A 22,017-nucleotide genomic window follows, 5' to 3' on the forward strand; every position below is an offset into this window, starting at 1 on the left:
TATTTCCCGGACTACAAAGCGCACCCGAATATTAGCCGCACAAGCTAAAATCAGGGGAAAATCCTGTTTTGTACATACATTAGCCGCACCTGACTAAAGGCCGCAGGTGTTTCAATGTTGACTTATCATATGTAAGAGAATATGCACAAAGGGAATTGTCAGGAAAGAGATGGCTGTTTGGAGACACACCCCTTTTATTAATATTTTGAAAAACAAGTTATGGGTACATATTTGCATAACCTTTTAGGTATATGTACAAGTAGCGGTAATTACAAGTAGGAAACATGTACTGTGCTTCATAAATGAGTAACAAATGTAGTACATAACAATAACCTACAGCACACCAGAAAAATAGATTCGGCCTACCTTTTAGGCTCAGGTGCAGCGACACGGCTTTAACAAGAAGAAAAGTCAGTCATTCACCACCATCTTCCTGCCCACTAAAACCACCAAAGTCCTCTTCTCCAGTGTCGGATACAAACAGGCTCAGGATGGCTTCGTCATCCACTCTCAGCTTCTTTCCTTCGTTGTCACTTTCAAAACCAAAGAAATCCTCGTTGTCAGTGTCAGAGTCGAACACCCTCAGAAGGGCCGTGGCGGTGTCCTCCTCTCCATCATGCAGCATTCAGCCCTTCGAAATCCGTTGGTGATCATTGATGTTTTCACACTTTTCCACGCTGTCAGATTCCACCGGTGGAGTTGAGCATAACTTGCTTTTCGCATTGTTTTTCGCGCTACTTGTACGGCACTATGTTGTCTGGCGGATGGACACGTGACCAACACACCACTCTTGAACCCCGATACTGTGTGTCTGATCACATGCCCTTCCGCCAGGCAACGTAGTGCCGTACAACAGCGGAACAAACAAAACAAATCGTCTTACGATATGACAAAAATCATGGACAATCCATAGAAAAGCCGCACCTGACTAAAAGCCGCAGGGTTCAAAGCTTGTGGAAAAAGTAGCGGCTTATAGCCCGACAATTACGGTATATATAATATTCTGTAACTCTGTAACTTCTGTCGGTGCTGTGCTTTTTTGGAAATCGAATTTCCCAGAGGAACCCACCCGAGGGATTAATAAAGTTCTATCTAATCTAATCTAATCTAATCTAAATTGGCCATAGTTGGAGATGTATGAGTGTGTGGTTGTTTGTCTCTCTGTTTTAGAACTACGATGGATTTGTGACCTATCTGGGGTGTACTCTATCTTGGCCAATGGTGAAGGATCGCTGGCAAATAAATTTTAATCATTGTATCATTGTGATATTAATAAATGAAATTAAGACATCACAAAAGACTGCTGGAAAATAGTATTTAATTTTATTCACACATACTATACATTTACAATGCACCACACGAGCAAACTGCCAGTGTGTATAGTTATTTGTATATTATCATTAAAGTCGTGTGAAATAACACGTTTCAATTTTTTATTCAGTTGGCATTGAGAGTTTGGAGTCTATTTCAGGAATGCACCTACCAAGCTTATTATTACTGCAGCCATAACTTATGAGATGAGGTGCAAAGGTTGGAAAAGACTTGTTGGGTGCATCCAAACTGATCAACACAACATGTGTATGTGTGTTTCCATCATGTAAAAATCTGCCTTAATGTGTCCCCAAAATAATTCCACCTCATTCAGGGCATTTTGTGATGAGCCACCTGGTCTCAGTGCCACATCAGTCAGGTGGAATAATTTTCTTGTTAACCAGCTCCAATAAGCCACCTGAACACTACAGACGCAAGATGGAAATTGGAGTATAATGTGCTAAAATAGATTTAGATTTGGAATAAAACCTGACATCCTAGCAGCTCCAAACCAAAACTCTGCCGTCACAGACATTTCATTTTCATAAAGCACAGTGGCGTGCTCTCAAATTCCAATTATTTCTGGAGTTCAGCTGTCAGATCAGCTTTCTTGTTGGAACAAATCGCAAATAAGTAAAATAAGAGTAAGACGCTGAAATGTTCAATGTGAGTCTAGTACTTTTTTTTTTTTTTAGATAAACAGGGATGGAATAAATTGGTAAACTAACAATGAGATGGAGTCCATTACAAGTGGTGTTTTTCTAGTAGTGATCTCTACTTTGCCCCAGCAGACCAAAGAAGTGAAGATATATTTTTTAATCATGTTACCACTTCATCTGGTCTAATGTTGGAGGTGGTATGTGTTAGTGTTGCACCAAACGTCTGAGAGTACAGGTGAAAATTAGTTTTCAGACTCTGTGGGAGTTAATTTAACTCGTCAGTCCCCGCCGAGCAAAGTAAAAGATCAAATCAAGCCCTTAAATTACAAAGGATGCAACGGTGTGTATCTGTTATTTAATGTCTTGTGGAAGTCACACAAGTTCACGTGGTATATCGGGTTGAGTGTGGAAGCCTGTGGAAAGCTGATTTAAATGCATTTAGTAACTCATTAAAAGTTGCTACAGTTTTTTTATACTTTAAAAAAAAATTCATAATGGAGTTTGTGTATACTTGGTACATAATATATAGTATTTAAAGGCACTGACAGGTACTTCAGCCCACCACACAGTTAGTTCCCGATGTCACTGGTTTGCCTCACTTGAGATCCATGCAGGCTTCTTGTTTTTTGGTTTCACATAATCCCAATAACAGCAGCAACATAAACCTAAACCCCAGACTTCAAATAGTCCCTTGATGAATTTATGGGTGATATTACAGACACTGTGTCTATGTTTTTCTACAGTCTGTACGTGCTTTTAACATCTTGATTGCATCAGCTGTCTGAGCCTGTACAGAATTAGAGTGCCGTGTTAATATCTCACCAGCTCTGGCTGGCAGTACAAAGGCAGTCACAGTAAAACATCTCCCTCGTATGTGAGACTCTGCCAGATAAGCAAGGGTTGATCTTTTTGCACGAAACCAAGCATTTTACTAATTTGAGTTGCTGCACTGGAACAGAGTTCAAAGCAGAGCTGCGATTTGCGGCTGCTTTCTCATGAGAGAGGAGGCCAGCTCTGTTGGCAGTAAGACGAGCCGCTGATTGTTCCACTCTCCATGGGCCTCTCAGATGAAGATGGAGAGTATTGCAGGACAACAATCATCTGAAAGTACACAAATTTTACTGAGCCGAGCATTGTAAGACAGACCACACAAATAGCAACACTCACAGATAGGAAGTAGGGAGAGAAGAGAGAAAAAAATACTTCATTTGTCGCTCCAGAACTGGTGTTGTGAATTTTGTGAAATTATTACTGAATCCATCTGTTGCAATTTCATCTAAATTCTACATCTGCAGCTCCATATCATTGGACTGCACATCACTTGAGCTTTTGGTGAAATAAAACACAATAATTTAATACATGAACCCCAGAGGTGTTCACAAGTGAATATGACTTTGAAATTATAGGCTCAGTCATACGAGGTAGTGATACAGCAAACTGATCTGGGCTTTGTTGCAGAGGCTTACAGAATTTATTATGTTTTTACAAAATGACTATTTTCAGAGATGTTTTATAAGCTACTGCAGTTTTGAAGCTAATGGCTAATGCACCAAAAGGACAAAAAGATTCTTAAGTTTGTTTGTTTGCTTCTTTCTCTTTATCACTTGTTATCCTGGAGTTCCCTCAGCTTATTCATTAGCTTTAAGGGAGGGGTATCAAACATATTGCATGTTGATGTCAGTATTAACATACTGAAGTGTATGGAAAGTTCAATGAATGATAAAGAGGTTAAATGCTACTTTTTGTTTAATTTCCTGGGATGTGGATGTTATGAGCAGTGTTGGTCAAGTTACTTGAAAAAAGTAATCAGTAACTAATTACTGATTACTTCCCCCCAAAAGTAATCCCATTACTTTACTGATTACTTATTTTCAAAAGTAATTAATTATTTAGTTACTTAGTTACTTTTTAAAAACACGATTTACAACCTGAATAGGTAATAAAGCGATAGATCTTTCAGGCCAGTTCTACTTTTTCTGCATAATCCATCATACAAAATGTAATCAAATGAAAAAGTCTCTTTTTAAAACTTTTTTTATTAGTTTTAATCTTTTAACTTTATGCATCAAGCAAAAGTTTAATTACATGCAACATTCTCTGACTGGAAGAAATTTGTTTAACATTTAAACCTATTTTCCGCACATTCCAGCACATAAAATAAAATATTTAAAATAATATATTTTTTTGTGTTTACACTCAGTCTTTCAAATAGATGCAAGTGCAACACAGCAGAAAATAAATAAAATCAAAGACTAGCGGTCCTGTTGCTCTATTTTCACCTGTAAAGCAGGAGTGGAGTAGGTGGAGGTTTGCCCTGGTGCAGGTGTGCCGCAGCGGTCAGTTGAAGAATCTGCGAGTTTCTCTGTGAATTTCCCGTTACGTGGTGCTTGCTTGGAACTTTAGGGTTTTTTTTTCGCTGTAAAAAGAGTTTTTCTTCCCACGCACAACGGGCACTAATGTTTTTGTCACTTTTTATGGAATCAAACTCAAAGTAAGGTCAGTACTTCCACGCTTTAAACGCTGCACGGTCATACTCTCTCCCGCACTCAATATATTATCCATTCTTGATCTGCACACAGCTGTTGCCACGAATGTTGCACTCGCTTACATCACTGTCATGAGACATTCTCACAAATAAATCATGGTTTTAGTAATGCAGTAATGCAGCGTTCCTACGGGAAAGTAACGGTAATCTAATTACCGTTTTTGCAATAGTAATCTCTTACTTTACTCGTAACTTGAAAAAAGTAATCAGATTACAGTAACGCATTACTTGTAATGCGTTACTGCCCATCTCTGGTTATGAGACGTACTTTAACATTGTACTTGTTCTTCTGAAAACATCTCAGGAAGCCCATCGGACCGTAAATGTAAATAGATGGTTCATTGAATATGAACATTTTTTCATATAAAGGGAAAAGTGTAGTTTTCATTTTTCATGTTTCCATGCAGTGTAGCATGAGCACTAATGACTTTGAGATACCTGCTTTAAGGTTATTGTGCACAAATCGGTGGTTTGGCAGTTAGCTGATACAGTTACTGATACTATCATCCTGGTTTCACAGATTCAAATGTCAGTGCAAGTGTAATGTAATAAGTTGAAATGTGGTGGTGACGACAGCACAAGCTTTGTGGAAATGTTGTAGATTTTACAGCTATTCACCTGATTGTGTCCAAATTATTTTCCTTTACCTGACTAAGCAGTTTTGTTGTCTAAACCAAACCAAACTACAAACAAAAATGAAAACTACTTGTCTGACTACTACAGAGAGGAAACCTCAGGACCAGTGAATTTCTTTGTCCAGGACTCTTTGCAGTCCTGTGAAAAATTAAATAATGAATAATGATTTAAGAGCCAAGTAGAAGTAGATTTAAGTAATTGTTTTCTTTATAATGATCAGCCTCTCACAGTACTATGGAGGAATTTTTACTGTTCTTTATAGAACTGCTTTATGTCACTGAGATTTGTGGGCATTAATTTGCATAGATCTCTCAAGAGGCACAGGAATTCATTTGGGTGAGATCTGGATTGTGACTGGACCATTGATTCTTTTTTTATCCATTTTCTTGTGGATTTGCTTTTTTGTTGATTGTGATTGTCCTGTTGCATGACCAAGTTTCAGCTAGGCTTTAGCTGTTTTACAGATGACCCCCCATTTGACTCTAGAATACGGCGTACGGAGGAGTTCACAGTTTACTCAGTAACTGCAAGGTGTCCGGGTTCTGTGGCTGCAAAGCAAACCCAAACCCCTCCACCACCGTGTTTGACAGCTGGTATTTGGTGTTTGTGCTGATATGCTGTGTTTGGTTTTCACCAAACATGCCACGATGTCAGACATCGCCACTTAGATCTCATCAGTCCAAAGAACATTGATCTAGAAGTCTTGTGGTTTGTTCATGTGCAGATTTGTAAACCTAAACTGTGCTATCTCCTTCTAGAGGTCTTTGTTTGATCTGTTTCAAATTGTACTGTCATGAATTTTTGGAGCTGTTGGGTTTTTCTCAGTTTCTCTGAGCATTGCACCATTTGACCTTTGGATACATTTGCTGGGACGTCTGCACAATTGTGTTAACACCACACTAGCAAACTGCCAAAACCTCTGTTTTTATAGATATGATATTAATTAATCAGTCCTTTGAAAACAGTCTCCTTGTTTTCATGTGCCTGTGTGAATTTATTCAATAATAAATAAATACAAAGCAGTTGTGCTTGTTGTGTCCCACTACATGGAACCAATGGGAAAACAGCATGCATTTCCAAAAAACCAAGAAATAACTGAACTTTGACAAGGTGTGTATATTTCCTACTGATCCAAAGCTCATCAGCACAACTCAATTCAAGAGAAATAATTTAATTTTGAATTTTATGCATTTTCAAACACATGAATAGATACTGGTAGATTGATTTTGTTTGTGTGGGTTGGTTTAGTTTGAGTTAATCCAGTTAAAACTCAGTAGATTCCACCTGTGACTGCCAAGTCATAGCTATGGGAATTTGTGTCCTTGAATTGAAATGAGCCAGACTGTATATCTGGGTGTTCATATTATGCAAATATGGCTAACTCCTGATTTTGTTGTCCTGTTTTTCCAGAATGCAGGAGAGGGACCTACAGAGCATGTACGGAAGGGCGCTGCTGCTGACCGTCTGTATGGTGTCTCTCTGGGGACAGCTGACCAGTGCATCGTCACATAGGAGCCACATAGGTACACTGCATGTCCTTCCATTCATTAGTTTCGCATTGACCAGTGGCTGAACAGAGTGCTATCTTTCATAAATCATTGTTCATTCATACTATACAGAAACTCAGAAACACACACACAGCAGGATGTTCTGGGCAGGATGCCCAGAACAAATAAAGTCTGTTACTATGTCTGAGCAACCTCTGTAGTGAAGGAACTCAGGAAAGCATATAGTCACTGTATTATCCCATTAAAAGCCAGCAAAATCTTGTGAAATGATTTTTCTTGAAAATAATGAGCTTGTTTGACTTCAAGATGGGCAGAAAAGCAAAAACCAGGAGCAGCAGACTGTGACAAACACACCAGCAGAATACATATTTAAAGGCGATTCATGCTCAGTTAGAACAAAAACTAACACATGCTATCACTGTGCTCACATTGTCCTTGAAATGTCTAGTTAAGTAGATTGTAATGATTATTGAGAGAAGCCAATAAATTTCCCTGCATACACTTCTTTGTAATTTACTTCCCAGGGATTTATACCAGTACCTGTTAGGAATTATGCATGCATATTGTGTTATTAAATTTTTATTCTGAGCTGTAAATCATCGCTTTAAGTTTCTATTTTACTTGCTATGATGGGCTAACATTTCCCCCCAAAAATATAACACCTGATGTGTTTTCTGATGTGGAAGGATTACAGTTGAGTGCTTTCAGTGGATCCATTCTGACCAAATTGGTACCCCAGTCACAGCATGTCAGACCCAATTCCTTATAGCTCAGTCACATGTTGTGGTCACATTTCATCTCAATGACTTTTTAAAAAGAAATTGATATGATTTGTTCAACTTTCTTGGCTTCTAAACAGCAAGGCAAAGATGTACTTTAAGGTTGTGTTTTGTGCACATTAAAATTCAACAGTTTAGCAGTCTTGTAAGTCAAGCATCAAATGGAAAAAAGTAATACCAGTACACTAAGTGCATGCATGCGTCTCAGTGTGTGTGTGTGTGTGTGTGTTTGAAGCAGAGGACAAGACCTTTCAAAGCGATTTTCCTTAATGGAGAGATGGCCTGATCCCTGGGCGTAACGGTAGAAACTGTGACTACACATTGAGATAATGAGCCTTATTCCACTGGAGGACAAACAGCACACAGTGGCTTGAGGGAAACAGCTCCATGTTAGCTGAAAACATATAACCAGCAAAAGACTTTGATAGAGCCAAAACAGGATGGACTACACAAGGAGACTGTACATATTATATGTCACAAATGGATTGCACTACATACCTTGTCTGTGTATGTTCAAATCAAATCAAATCAAAAACAGAGGCTGATAAATATGGCAAATATAACTGTATGTCAACCTGTTTTTTGACTTTGCTATTGCTAGATTAATAATTTGATTCATCATTCATAGGTGCACAGCTATTGAATATTTTCTTGTTAACTTAAGGTATATGTTTTAGTAAAATGTAATCATTCAACTTTTTAAATCAGTATAGAGAGCTCCACCACATCTAACTTTGTGTTCCTGTGTCCTAAACCAGCATTATTCACATTTACTTATTTCACTATAATAGATTAAGTGTTCTATAAAACACATTTCCATTACACAACCAGTGATATTGTATTGCGTCTTAAATCATTTTTACTTTATATTTTAAGTGCATTGTATATAACTGCACCAACATCAACTGAACAATCAGACATAATAAAATAAAACAACTAAACATAATAAAAATATAATTTTTCAACTGTGAACACACAACATTCAAAACAAATACAATGTGAAATACATGATGTGCAAGAGTGGAAAGCAGTCTCACCAGCTTTTCCTCAAGAAATATGAAATAAAATATGGAACATTCCAAAATATGGAGCATAAAAGATAAAATACAATATATGGACAAACGCTACATACCTTTCCATACTCTTCTGTGTGCTTTGGCGTTTCACATTTTTCATTGTTTGAACAAAGACCCCCGGTACTCATAAAGAATTATTTACACATTGTGATGTACGATAATGTGCTTTTAGCTCTGTGACAGCAGTGCAGGACAGGGCTTTTCCTGGTTAATCATGACCATGCACAAAGGCCCATAAAGGAAAGGTGCTCTGACTTTGACTGGTCTGCACAGGCTTACCTCACCCAACATCTTTCAGATAAACTGAAACCACAAGCTACACATAATAACATAAATACATAGTGTATATAACCCGATCACCTCTCATTTCATGATTTTTCCTAAAATGGATTTATTTGCCGTATAGTTAATTTTGAGGTGTATGGGGAAACTACATCAGTCATTTTCACCCCAATAGAATCAATGTAAAATGCTGCACTCAGCAGGCCTGTTTACACACATTTTGATGTGAAGGCTGTTATAATATGAGTCAGAACTAATGATATGTGACTGATGAATTAAATATGTAGGAAGGTATAGTGAGTTAAAATAACAAATTATTATTTTCACTGCTCTGGCTGTGCAGAGCGGTTGGGGGATGAACTGAACAGAGTCCAGAGTGTGGAGAACTTACCCGAGCAAGCAAAGGGTGAAAGCTGGAGCACAGCAGCAGAATTGGATGTGTTTTAGGTGATCTGTAATGATAATAATTATCTAAATCATTTCAACCCTATAACTGAATCCTAACAGCTGACTTTGTCAAATATTTATTATAATTAGAAAAACTAGGTGACACTTAACAACTTAATTCCTTCAGGAAATTACTTCTTTGCCTTTGCTGTGGTCAAAATGTCCACATACCTTAGCCATGTTTCATATTGTTTCTGTTTTGGAGTGAGCATCAGGACAGCTTGCCTTTTCGCCTACTCGTGTAATAAACTAATCATTCCAATCAATATGTTCTGTATATATCTCTGTAGACTGACAGTAGAACACCAAATCCAAGTAGTTTGAGCGCAAACATGGTGGATAAACCATTAAATCATCAGGCTTACATTGAACTCTCATTGTTTTTGCATTTGTCCCACTCATGTGGTTTGTGTGCTTATTCCTGTGATTTATTAGGAGAGAGAGAGGGCCAATGAAAGTAGTCTGGCCTGTTCTGCCCAGGCTGCGCTGACACTTCTGTAATCACGTAGCCTCTCCCTGAGCTACAGAGGTCAAGCCAAGGTGCGCCCAATAAACAAACCTCTTTAGCCCTTCTGTTTACTGAAGTGGGGGCTTTGCCAAAGCAATTGAACCTTTCACCATTGCCTGACTGGAGCATGCTGAGCTTACAGCGTGCACACATAACCCCTGTAATAAGACCACTGCATCCCCCAAAGCACTATCTACATTCATTAGCCGGTCATGAAAGAGTGAAGAGGGAGATGAAGGGCGAGAGATGGCGCTAGAAGAAGAAGAGTGGTCCAGCAAGAGAGAGAGAGAACCAGCGTGATAACAACTACCTTTCGGCTTTACAATTTGTTTTGGTCCCATCGATAGGATTTAGACTGATGTTGTGGCCTGGTCAAATGGGAGCCTCATTACTCAGCTATTTAGATGCTTGGACACTTTTTTTTAACAGCAGCTCAATCTGTCTCATTTAAAAAGCAGGAATGAAGCTCTTTGTGGATTGTTGGTCAGTGTCTGTGAGGGGAAATGTAGGAGAGAGGAAAACAGGCGTGAAAAACACATTTCCCACTGAGGCTGTGCGATGCAACATGGCAGCAGCTCCCACTCGTTGAGAGGGGGAAAAGAAAACGCTCTAAGCAGTGCTGTTTACAGGTCGTAAACTTTGCTAGATTTTAAAATATCAAGCATTAAGCCACATGGCTCATGGATAACTACACAAATTGCAAAATGACTTCGGGGATCAGCTTTACACTCCGGTTCTATATTCACATGCACACAAGGGGCCATGCCGCCTTATTAATAAGATGAAACTGCACTGGCTCTCATTTGAATAGAGTCGAATATTTCCATATTTGCTTATGGTGGAGACTTTCTAAAAACTGCGTGATGCACTCTAATGGTTCGTTCTCGAGCTGATTTTTATGCTTTGGGGGATTTTTTTTGTATTCTATGCAAATTGGTTTCAACTTTTTTCACTCTTTCCCAAATTAATGGCAGAATCCAACAAAAAAGTTTTTGTTCCCCACACTGTCCCCATCAGAATAATTTCTGGAAAAAAGATATATTAGGATGTGTCACATTAATACAAATTATGAATTAAAATATGCTTACTAGATAAATTAGACTTGTTTTCCTGTGCCAGCCTGGAGGGAAGGAAGACTATGAAAAAGAGCTTTTCATGCTTGATGGATCTTGATGAGAATCAGGCGGCAGCAGAGCGCTTTTTCTTAGTGTTTAAAGGCTTAGATCATTTTAGAAACTCAAAATAATATAATTTGTTACTATCCAACTTTGAATAGCCTTGGGGTAGATTTAGTCATTGTGTTTTGAACAGTGATTTTTTTTTCTTCACGGTAGAAGAAATATTAAAATGAAATAGCTTGATTATTGAAAAAGTTGTTTTATCCTGTGCATGTCTCTTTGGTTTATACTTAACTCATTCATGCTTCTCTCTGTATTCCCATTTCCACAGATCACCAAATAAGCAAAAAACACTGAAAGTGAAAATAAATATAAAGTTATCTTCTACTGTGGCTGCTAATGAAGACTGCATGAAAAAGTGAATACAGTGTTGTAAAGATATTCGTATTCAAATATTCTTGATGAGATATGGATTAGTCTTCTTAACTGTTAAAATACCTCAAAATGGTAATATTCATGTTTATTATTAAAATTGTTCCCTTTGATATAAATACATTTTTGACAAGACCTTCCAAGTAACTTCACTTAGCTAACTTTAGAGCAGCATAATATTAGTTTTGCTGGTCTAAATTATATTATTGTTCAATATCTTCAGCCCTAACAATGTGTTGATGCTATAGATTTGTAAAAATATATAAAAATCCATAAATAAACAGTATCCTCCATAGACACACACACTCTCTCTGTCTTACACACACACTGACACACACACACACACACACACACACACACACACACACACACACACACACACACACACACACACACACACACACACACACACACACACACACACACTTTATAATAAGAAGTGAAAACCATACTCAAAGATGCACCCAGCCGCTTGAATGAAAAATGCTCACTGAATGCAAGTTTTCATTGCCTGTGTGGCCTGCCGCATGTATAAATGTGTTTCTGTTCAGCTGGCATACTTTAAATTTTGATGACATAGTGCAAAAATTGTAATTGCATTTTAAGTCCCAGGAGACGTTCTAAAAATGTCAAACACCCATGGATTAAAGATACAAATGAGTACAAATAAGAATAGCTATATTTAGGCTTAAAGTTTTTTTTTTTTTTAATGATGGCAAACTGACAGTGAGGTAAAACCCTTTTAAAACGTGGACTAGACAATAGCTAAATAATGAAATAAAACATAATTTATTTTCTTTTTTTCTTTTTTTTAAAAACATAAAAGTGGTCCATTAAATGTGATTAGAACCAGTGATCAAGGTGCGAGAGAAATATTTATGATTTTGGGAAAAAAAATAGTTTATTAAATTAACAAATTGCTGCTAATGTGGTTACATTTTTTGGTTTTTTGTTGTTTTGTTTTTGAGCTCCCCAATCCCAGAGAGGGGATTTGATTCTCCCACTTAAAACGAAAGACAAATATCAGGTTGACTTAAACAGAATTTTTAGCTAAGACTGATGAATAGGCACATCAAAGTGCAGGTTTTCTTGGAAATTTCCAGAACGGATCACGCAAAGCAAAAATTGTTAAACCTGTGCCAGAGTTAACTAGCACTGGCAAGTTAAAATATTATACAGCAGAACTGCTTGACGCCAGCATTAGTCCTGCCCTTTTGCCAATTGGCTAATCTTTAGTGCTGCAGAATGCATTGGACTAATTGCTGTTTAATCCAGAGACTGCTATATCTTGTCATAATATCAGTGTATTTTAAATACAGGTCTCCTTGGAATTGATTTGAGTCCACCAAAAGGATCAAGTGGATTTTTCTGTGTCATATTTTTTCTTCATTTTGAGACTTCATCATATGTATCTATTCCAATTTCCTGACTTGTATAAAAACCTGTAATGCAGTAAATTTACTGTATCTGGGTCTGTGTTGGTGTGTGGTAGTATTCATTAGCCTTCTGCACAGTCCACATCAGGTCAGTGTGGAACCCTTGCCCAGAGATAGCATGACATTATACGAAGCGGCTGAGGAACAGGTCATCCCCACCCTGGGGATGTGCGGAGATGCGGCAGTGGAGCATTTGTCCTGACATTTGGAGAGCAGGTGGACAACACAATGGTGGGGAGGTAGTAAGCAGAGGGAGATTGAGATGGAGATGTGGGGCTGTTTTAGATGCACTGTGGGGATGACGGGGGTCAGCTCGCCCCATCTTCCAGTGGCAGGTCCTGAGATTAGAAAACCATCAAACGTCCTCTGCTATACACATCTGAATGGCAGCTATAGATGAGCCGTGAGTGGCTGTGTGTGGCCTTGGTTCTATCCTCTGTGTGTGTGGTTGTGTAGCTGACAGAGGGGAACAAGGGGACACTGTATGTGCTGAGAGAATATCAATAGTTTTATTCACATACACAGAGGAATCAAAGTTCAAGCATGATAGTTGGGAATTGTAGCATTGTTGCATTAGTACAGGACATAGTGTTAAAGGACAATTTTTGTTTTTGCTTATGTGATTATTCTTATTGTCTGTTCTAAAAATATAAATGACTGTTATACTATAAAATAAAACATTTTCCCCCAAATTCTGTTACGATCATCAAACCACTCAAACTATACTCTTAATCTACATATTGCTCACATCTAAGGGTCTGTGTAAAGTAAATTTGTTTAGTGCTCTCTCACATGGATGCCAAAATAACTGTCTAGACTGTAAGCATCAATTCTATGCGTGAAAAGGCCTGCAAATTTAGATAACCTACAGTGTGAAAAGAGCACCAAATGTGTTAGATGTCTAAATATCTATTTTATAATACGTTACGTAATTGTGAGCGTATTAAAAATACAGTTATGGTCAGAAGTTTACATACCCATGATAGCCCATTAAGAGTGTAATTATGGGCTTTTAATGATAATTGTATAGCTTACATCTTTATTGACTTTAATAAAAAACGAAAATTTATTTCAGATTTCCTCTAATCCACAAGGTCAAGAGGGTCAAATGAATACAAATACTTAAAAACTGTACATTGTCATTTAACTTAATAAGATCTTCGCTAGCATAAAATAATTTTGTTTTACAGCATTGATTAGATTGACCAATACTCAGAACAGTGGGAAAGTCCAAGGAACTATGTACTGGAAACTGCTGTTGACAATAAAGCAATTTTTTTTATTGTCATAGACAGAGACGGCACTGACAAAGAACGAAGCCCCTGCTCCAAAATTGACACCTTTAAGCTCAACTGAAAGTACACATGGACATTCAACATGACAGTGACCTCCTGTATTTCAACCTATTTTTAACCCATAACCAGTTTAACAATAGAACCACCAGTACGGGTATAAATGACCCCCTTGGCGGTTCTAATGTTAAAATGAACCCCAAATGGCCGAATATCCAGCCAGAATTATGGCAGAAGCTTGTTGATAGTTACCAAAAGTTTCTGGTCAAGGTGCAACTTGCTGAAGAACATAGGGAAATTCAAACTTGTTCACCCAATACGATGTGTGTGTGTGTGTATATATATGTGTGTATATATATATATATATATATATATATATATATATATATATATATATATATATATATATGTGTGTGTGTATATATATATATATATATATATATATATATATGTGTGTGTGTATATATATATATATATATATATATATATATATATGTGTGTGTGTATATATATATATATATATATATATATATGTGTGTGTGTATATATATATATATATATATATATATATATATATATATATATATATTAGGGGTGCAACGATACACAAAATTCACGGTTCGGTTCGGTTCGATACTTTGGTGTCACGGTTCGATATTTTTTCGATACAAAAAATGTTCATGCATTTTTAATTTGTCATTTATTAAAATTATAAATATATATTTTAACTCAAAAGTACAGTTTTTAAATTTAACCCTAACCCTTGTGCGTGTTTTTTATTTTGACAGCGAATGCGCACCTGCGGACCACTTATGTGCAGCCCTGGTTATTTAGCTCATCATATTGCAGCCACAGAAATTCTTTTGTCCATGAAACCATAAAGCTGCACTTTCTTTTTGCCTCATAGTCTGATTTGTCATAACTTCTCCGTTTTGTGGTAAGCTTTTCTTTGGCTGTCACTTCTTCACCCTGACCTGTCTTATTTGGCTCAGCAGAACTGAAATGCTTTTACACGCTCACTCACATAAGCTCAGCGATTCTCTGCGCGATCAACCTCTCACATGTTTAAGCTTGCTGCGGGAGATTTCACTTGTCATGTTTGCATAGTAAGCTAACGATTAATAAGACGATGTCAGAGGAATTGGTTCACAAATTATCATCACTCACAGATCAGTGCTGTCGCTCTCTATACACAGTTCGCACGATTGCAAAGTGAAAGCAAAAAAACAAGCGCAAATTCAAACGCGACTTCAATATGTCACATATTGACAGTGGCTCACCGATGCCAATGACATAATTACCCAGCTACATTTCTGAAAGAATGCAAAAGCATTGACATATATTTTTCCTACAATAGCCCGACGGGCAGGGAAGAGATAGATTTTGGTAGCCCGACTGAAAAAAATCGCTAGCTCCGGGACGTCGGGCTAGCGATATTGCAAGCCCTGTATCTGATTGAGGAATCACTCATCTTTGGAAAAGAGAGTTTATTACAGAGAAATGGCTCTTTCCAAAATAAAAGCTATACTATCCGCTTCTTCTGGGCTATATTCTCAGCAGCATAAGGAGAATCATGTGCTAACAGCTGTCTAAATGACTCGGCTAAAGTTAGTAGCATGCTTGCTTTTTTTGTCTGCTTCCACTTGTCTTTGCACTGGGATGATGTCGGCGTAAATGTGCAGTCATATTCGTTGTGTTCCCACTAGTGCTTTCAGGTTAATCTCGTTGAAATGACCTTAACTTCACAACACGGCAAATCTCCGTTAACGAGCTACCGCCGATCGCTCCGTGCATGGGGCTAGACGGCCAACACGTTAACGAGCTAACTGCGCTAACACACTAGTTCACACCAATGTAATTGAGCATTGCATGGCACATTCAACATACTGTTTTACTTTAGTCCATGACTCGCTTACCTTCAGGGTCATACGTCACATGAAAACCAAAATAATTCCAAACGCCAGATCTGAATGACGTTCAATTTGCCTGTTGCAAGGAGAGCTTAACTTCTGTCTCGCTAGCTTGCCCTGCGCTCTTCCTTCTGACTATGCTGTCTGTGTTGAGCGCTCAGTGGATCTGCGACAGTGCAGCCTAGGCGGAGTAGTCGAACACAGATTCACTGAGCGCTCAACACAGACAGCATCGTCAGAAGGAAAATTGATAAAATAAATTACAAATGTTGTATTGTTCGATACATATGCGTACCGAACCGAAAGCACTGTATCGAACGGTTCAATATCGATACGAATATCGTTGCACCCCTAATATATATATATATATATATATATATATATATCATGGCAGCACAAGAACAAGCTCTGAGTACAAGATCCATAGAGGCTGGGGTCTATCACACCAGGCAAGACCCCAGGTGCAGGCTGTGTAAAGATGCCCCAGAGACAATCCAGCACATAACAGCAGGGTGCAAGATGCTAGCAGGCAAGGCATACATGGAACGCCATAACCAAGTGGCCGGCATAGTGTACAGGAACATCTGTGCCGAGTATAACCTAGAAGTCCCGAGGTCAAAATGGGAGATGCCCCCAAGGGTGGTGGAGAATGACCGAGCTAAGATCCTGTGGGACTTCCAGATACAGACGGACAAAATGGTGGTGGCTAACCAACCGGACATAGTGGTGGTAGACAAACAGAAGAAGACGGCCGTAGTGATCGATGTAGCGGTTCCGAATGACAGCAATATCAGGAAGAAGGAACACGAGAAGCTGGAGAAATACCAAGGGCTCAGAGAAGAGCTCGAGAGGATGTGGAGGGTGAAGGTAACGGTGGTCCCCGTGGTAATCGGAGCACTAGGTGCGGTGACTCCCAAGCTAGGCGAGTGGCTCCAGCAGATCCCGGGAATAACATCGGAGATCTCTGTCCAGAAGAGCGCAGTCCTGGGAACAGCTAAGATACTGCGCAGGACCCTCAAGCTCCCAGGCCTCTGGTAGAGGACCCGAGCTTGAAGGATAAACCGCCCGCAGGGGCGCGCTGGGTGTTTTTTTTTAACGAGAGACACCCGGAATGGCTAACCGAAGGTCGGACGGTCCTGATCCCCAAGGACCCCAAGAAGGGACCGGTCCCCTCCAACTACCGACCAATAACCTGCCTCAGTACTACATGGAAGCTCCTGTCAGGCATCATATCGGCTAAGATGAACAGGCACATGGGTCAATACATGAGCGGGACACAGAAAGGGATTGGCAAGAATACCAGAGGCGCAAAACACCAGCTACTGGTAGACAGAACAGTCAGCCGAGACTGCAAGACCAGACTGACCAACCTGTGCACTGCCTGCATTGATTACAAGAAGGCCTATGACTCAATGCCCCACAGCTGGATACTGGAATGCTTAGAATTGTACAAGATCAATGGGACCCTAAGAGCCTTCATCAGGAATTCAATGGGGATGTGGCGTACAACACTAGAGGCCAACTCCAAGCCCATAGCACAAGTCACCATCAAGTGCGGGATCTACCAAGGAGATGCTCTGTCCCCACTGCTGTTCTGCATAGGCCTGAACCCCCTCAGTGAGATCATTAACAAGACTGGCTACGGATACCGACTACGGAACGGAGCAGTTGTCAGCCACCTCCTGTACATGGATGACATCAAGCTGTATGCCAAGAGTGAACGAGACATCGATTCACTGAACCACACTACCAGGCTATACAGCAATGACATTGGAATGTCATTCGGACTGGAGAAGTGTAGTCGGATGGTAACAAAGAGAGGAAAGTTAGTCAGAACTGAGGGGATTGAACTACCAGAAGGCAACATTCAAGGTTCAAGGTTCAAGGTTCTTTATTTGTCACATGCATAGTTATACAAGTATAACACACAGTGAAATGTAGCCTGACACGCTCCTCGACATGTGCAAAAAAATTGGGGGGGGGTGTAGAGGAAAAAAAAAAAAAAAAAAAAAATATATATATATATATATATATATAAATATATATATATATACAGATATATCTATAGATATATAGATTTGTATACACACACACACACACAAACACACACACACACACACACACACACACACACACACACACACACACACACACACACACACACACACATATATCTATATTATTCAGAGTCTTATTCAGAGTATGTTTTTTTTGAAAGAAGGAAGTTATAATTTAAGGGGTTTTTGTAACTTCAAAACAATAAAGGTACGTACTACAAGAAAAGGCTTTTGTGTTTCTGTTCATGGAGTGAAACTATGGAGCAGTCTGAATATGGAATTAAAGCGATGTCCAAACATAAAACTGTTCAAAAAGAGTTATACAAATATGATCTTCTCAAACTATAAAGAAAAGGAAAATATTTAAATTAAGTGAATGTCTCTATTTAAAAACAAACAAACAAAAAATCATGATGTTATATTATAGTATATAGTATATCAGAAATCTGTTCACTATTTTTATTACAAATTATATCAGTAAGGAAGCTGACTAAATATTAACTGATAATTTATGGAAAAGGGGTGGGATTAAATAAGTGTATACTTCTTCCCACTCCCTTTCAACATGTAAATTAATCAGAATGTTTTTTGTATGTAATTGGTATCGTATTTTTTCTCTCTCTTATTTTCTTTTAAATGTACTTGTATATTGTTCACATGTTGAAATAAATTATCAATCATATAGATAGATAGATAGATAGATAGATAGATAGATAGATAGATAGATAGATAGATTTACCTCAACACAGGTTTGTTTTGGTTCCCTCCCTTATTTGTTTGCAGTCTCAACAGACCAGTTAGACGGGTTCATGAGTATGACTCCATGGGGAAAAGATTGTCTCTGCAGAGAAAACACAATAGCTGCGGTGGTTCTGTGGCTGCCCATATAAATGTGGGAAAGACATGGCTAGAAATGTATTTAGGTTTGGCATCCTGACAATTTAACAGTTTACCAATAACGTTTAACACTTTCTGGTAGGTACTATCAATGATATTACAGAGTATTGTGACAGCGTGTATGCAGATTATTACACTAATTTGTAATCTTGTTTGTCTGTTAATTCAGCAGACAAATGCTTGGTATGGCATTATTTGTCAGTAATGGCTGGGGAAATGTGGATAAACTGTTGGCTTGTTCACAACCTCTGTAATTGTCTCACTGAGCTGTAACAACATTCCACGGTCCCAACAATTAACCTGACGGAGAGCCAAAACAAAACAAATATAAAACACAATAATGCAACAAAACAACAAAAAAAGTGTCCAAAGCTACAAAAATGAATAAGCTATACTAAAACAGATTCATAATTATTGTCTATACTTTTACTACATTAGGGTCAATCCACATGTAGTCAATGGTTTCTGGAAAACAGTGTGTTCTCAAGACAACACTGACTGGCATAATAGCTTAGAGTAAAATTTGTCCCAGTGTTTTATTGCAGCAGAAAGGACACATACTGTGACAAAAACAGATCCGCCAGAAGTCTTCCATCTCCATTCCCTCTCTAATTACAGCTCAAATGTAAACCCATTATCCCTCGCCACATTATGAGTTACCTCTAGCTATTCTGAAACTCAAAGAAATTAGGATTTTTGGATTTTGATAGAAATCGAAGGAGAGCCTGGTGATAACGATTTGAGCTGATGAATGCAATTAGTGAAGAAGTGCTAACAGCATGGTAGTAATTGGGTCTTACAAACTAAAAGCCTGCCCTTACCCAGCAATTAAAGCAACCCCCTTTAAAGTTAGTCAATTGTATTGCTGTTAATGGCCTATGCCTGGCTAAAGCTTAGCGTTAGGAGGCACAGACCCCTTTCATATTGGCAATAGAGCAGGTCCTTATCACAAGGTTTCTGTGCGGTGTTGAAATCTTAATGCGTCGAAGAATTTTTGAAGTGATTAATTTGTTTGTGATGGTGATTCCTTGCTCCACAGACTGTGTTTTATGAGAGGTTTGATGCATACTGCTACATAACATTAACTCTGAAATGAGTTACTTACAGTTTATATTTCATAAAGAAGAATAGTCCCATTGTTAAGCTTTTAACATATTGTAATTAATGTGTGGGTAGTGTTGCTAAAATTAAATGAAAGAAAGGGAAGCACCATGCTCATAACTCTGATGGTTATTTTTTAATTTGCAATTACGCAGCTTAATGTTTTAGCCCATATTGAATCCTTCAGTTTTTATACATTGTAAAAACTGGCATAATTAGTACAACATACCACACGTATAGGGGATGGGAATTAATGAGTTTACAGGGTGTTCTGGAGGTAAACCTGTGAAATATCAGGGTAAAGGTTACATAATAATTTGGTGCAGAGGTCAGACTTCACCCAGCTGCATCATGAATTCTTTGTGATGTTCAGGCAGTTATGTTTTTTCCACTTGTGGAAAAAAAAAAAAATCTCTTCATCCTCCCAGTTTTTGTCAGTGAAGTAATAGCAGCACGTATACCAGAGTAAATCGCAGATTATTCACTAGTTCTCTGATATGTGTTTTCAAAGGAAATTGAAAGACCAGTTATATGAGATGACGGCTCATATACACCAATCAGCCACATATAATCTGTTGCAAACCAGGTTCAGCAGCTTCTGGTACAGAACAGTTCACTATGTTCAGGGACAGCATCCTTATAAACCCGATGATCCAATCCAAAATCGACAGTAATAAGACGGATCTGTATCTCGGGTCAAAATGCTAGACATGAAAAGCAGGATAAATGCAATTCTGACCAGGATTAGTATGAGTATTTTAAAGGAGCAACACTAGGCTATGAGATTATAACATATTAATACTTACTCTGAGTTGTGTTTTTTCAGAGTGGCTCATTCTGTAGAGTGTATCATAGCAGTTTGATAGTTTCAGAGGAGCAGACAGGAAAGCCTCGTCATGAAGGAAACTGAAGCAGACAGGTGCAACCATACTGAAAGCAGGCTGAGATGTGTCAGTGCAGAACCAATCAGACAGAGGCAGGAGAGAAAGGAAACTGAAAAACACAGTACAGACTTTCCGTTTGTTGACATTTTGAGAGAATTCAAATGATGTACTTGCATAGAGCGGCATGACGTGCACACCTATGACAGTGCATCTTAAAACTGTGTATCAAAAGCTAACACATATAACATTTCTGTAGTCTGAGCAGATAGCCTAGTAGTTTGGGGGGTTTTGCAAATTCAGTTTTAACCACATCTATCTTATCAAACACGTATTTACAACTGCACCATTTCTTTCATGTGCTGTGATTACAGACTTCAAAGAAAATTTGTCCCACTATCGAGTCTGTAGTGAACTCAAGCCAAAGAATCATAAATGAAAGTCTGCAAAACAAAATATACAGAAATCTTTTTGGTATGGTCCTAGTTAGAGGTTATATAAAGAGAAATATTTGTTGATTAATTAAGAATCTCTCCTTAGAAAGCTCGAGGTGTGAACACCAGAATTCATATAAGACAAATTGCCTGTAGTCAAGTCAGGTCAGTAATATTAAAGAGCAACAGTCAGAAGTAGCAGTCAGCAATCAGCGCCCCTTTGCTACAACCTGTTTCAAAATATGAGGGATGCCTCTTTCTAAATTGTCATGTGGTATTATTTGAAGATGTCTGACAAGATGTTGGGAAAGTTTATTATCCTTTCTAAGAGCTAATTCCTTTTACTTAATGTTACAGATTTTCAGCTCCCAGTCATAAATTTAACACATTTCCCTTAAAAACAGTCCCAAGAAACCTCTTTTCCAAGCAGTTTGATAATATAAATCGTAACAAACACTTTATGAAACTCATCATCCATTCAGCTTGGGGTAGTTTCCTCTTTTCTTTTAAAGCAGTGCTATGCTAGGTCTGGTGGTTATTCACTAGAGGCTGGATACTGACTGAATAAAGTGAAATATAAGCTTCTGAAATGTAGTCTATCAATTGCTTGCCTCCATCTTCCGGCTGCGCTCCATGACTTTTCGCCTTCTGGCTCACATTTCCTCAGGAATGAAGTGCAGTGCTGAGTGTCCACATCGGACCATAAAA

General features: G+C 38.4%; 1 protein-coding gene across 1 annotated transcript in view; it reads left to right on the forward strand.

Annotated features, from left to right (window-relative positions):
• Window positions 1–22,017, forward strand: part of tafa3a (TAFA chemokine like family member 3a) — a 110,923-nt gene that overhangs the window by 60,596 nt on the left and 28,310 nt on the right. Inside the window, exon 2 of the mRNA XM_026166965.2 lies at window positions 6,562–6,674. Coding sequence (XP_026022750.1) covers window positions 6,563–6,674 — 112 coding nt within the window. The 5' untranslated portion in view covers window position 6,562. The remainder of the gene's footprint in view (window positions 1–6,561; window positions 6,675–22,017) is intronic.

The sequence above is a fragment of the Astatotilapia calliptera genome, chromosome 5 (genome assembly GCF_964374335.1).
Source record: "Astatotilapia calliptera chromosome 5, fAstCal68.1, whole genome shotgun sequence".
NCBI lineage: Eukaryota > Metazoa > Chordata > Actinopteri > Cichliformes > Cichlidae > Astatotilapia > Astatotilapia calliptera.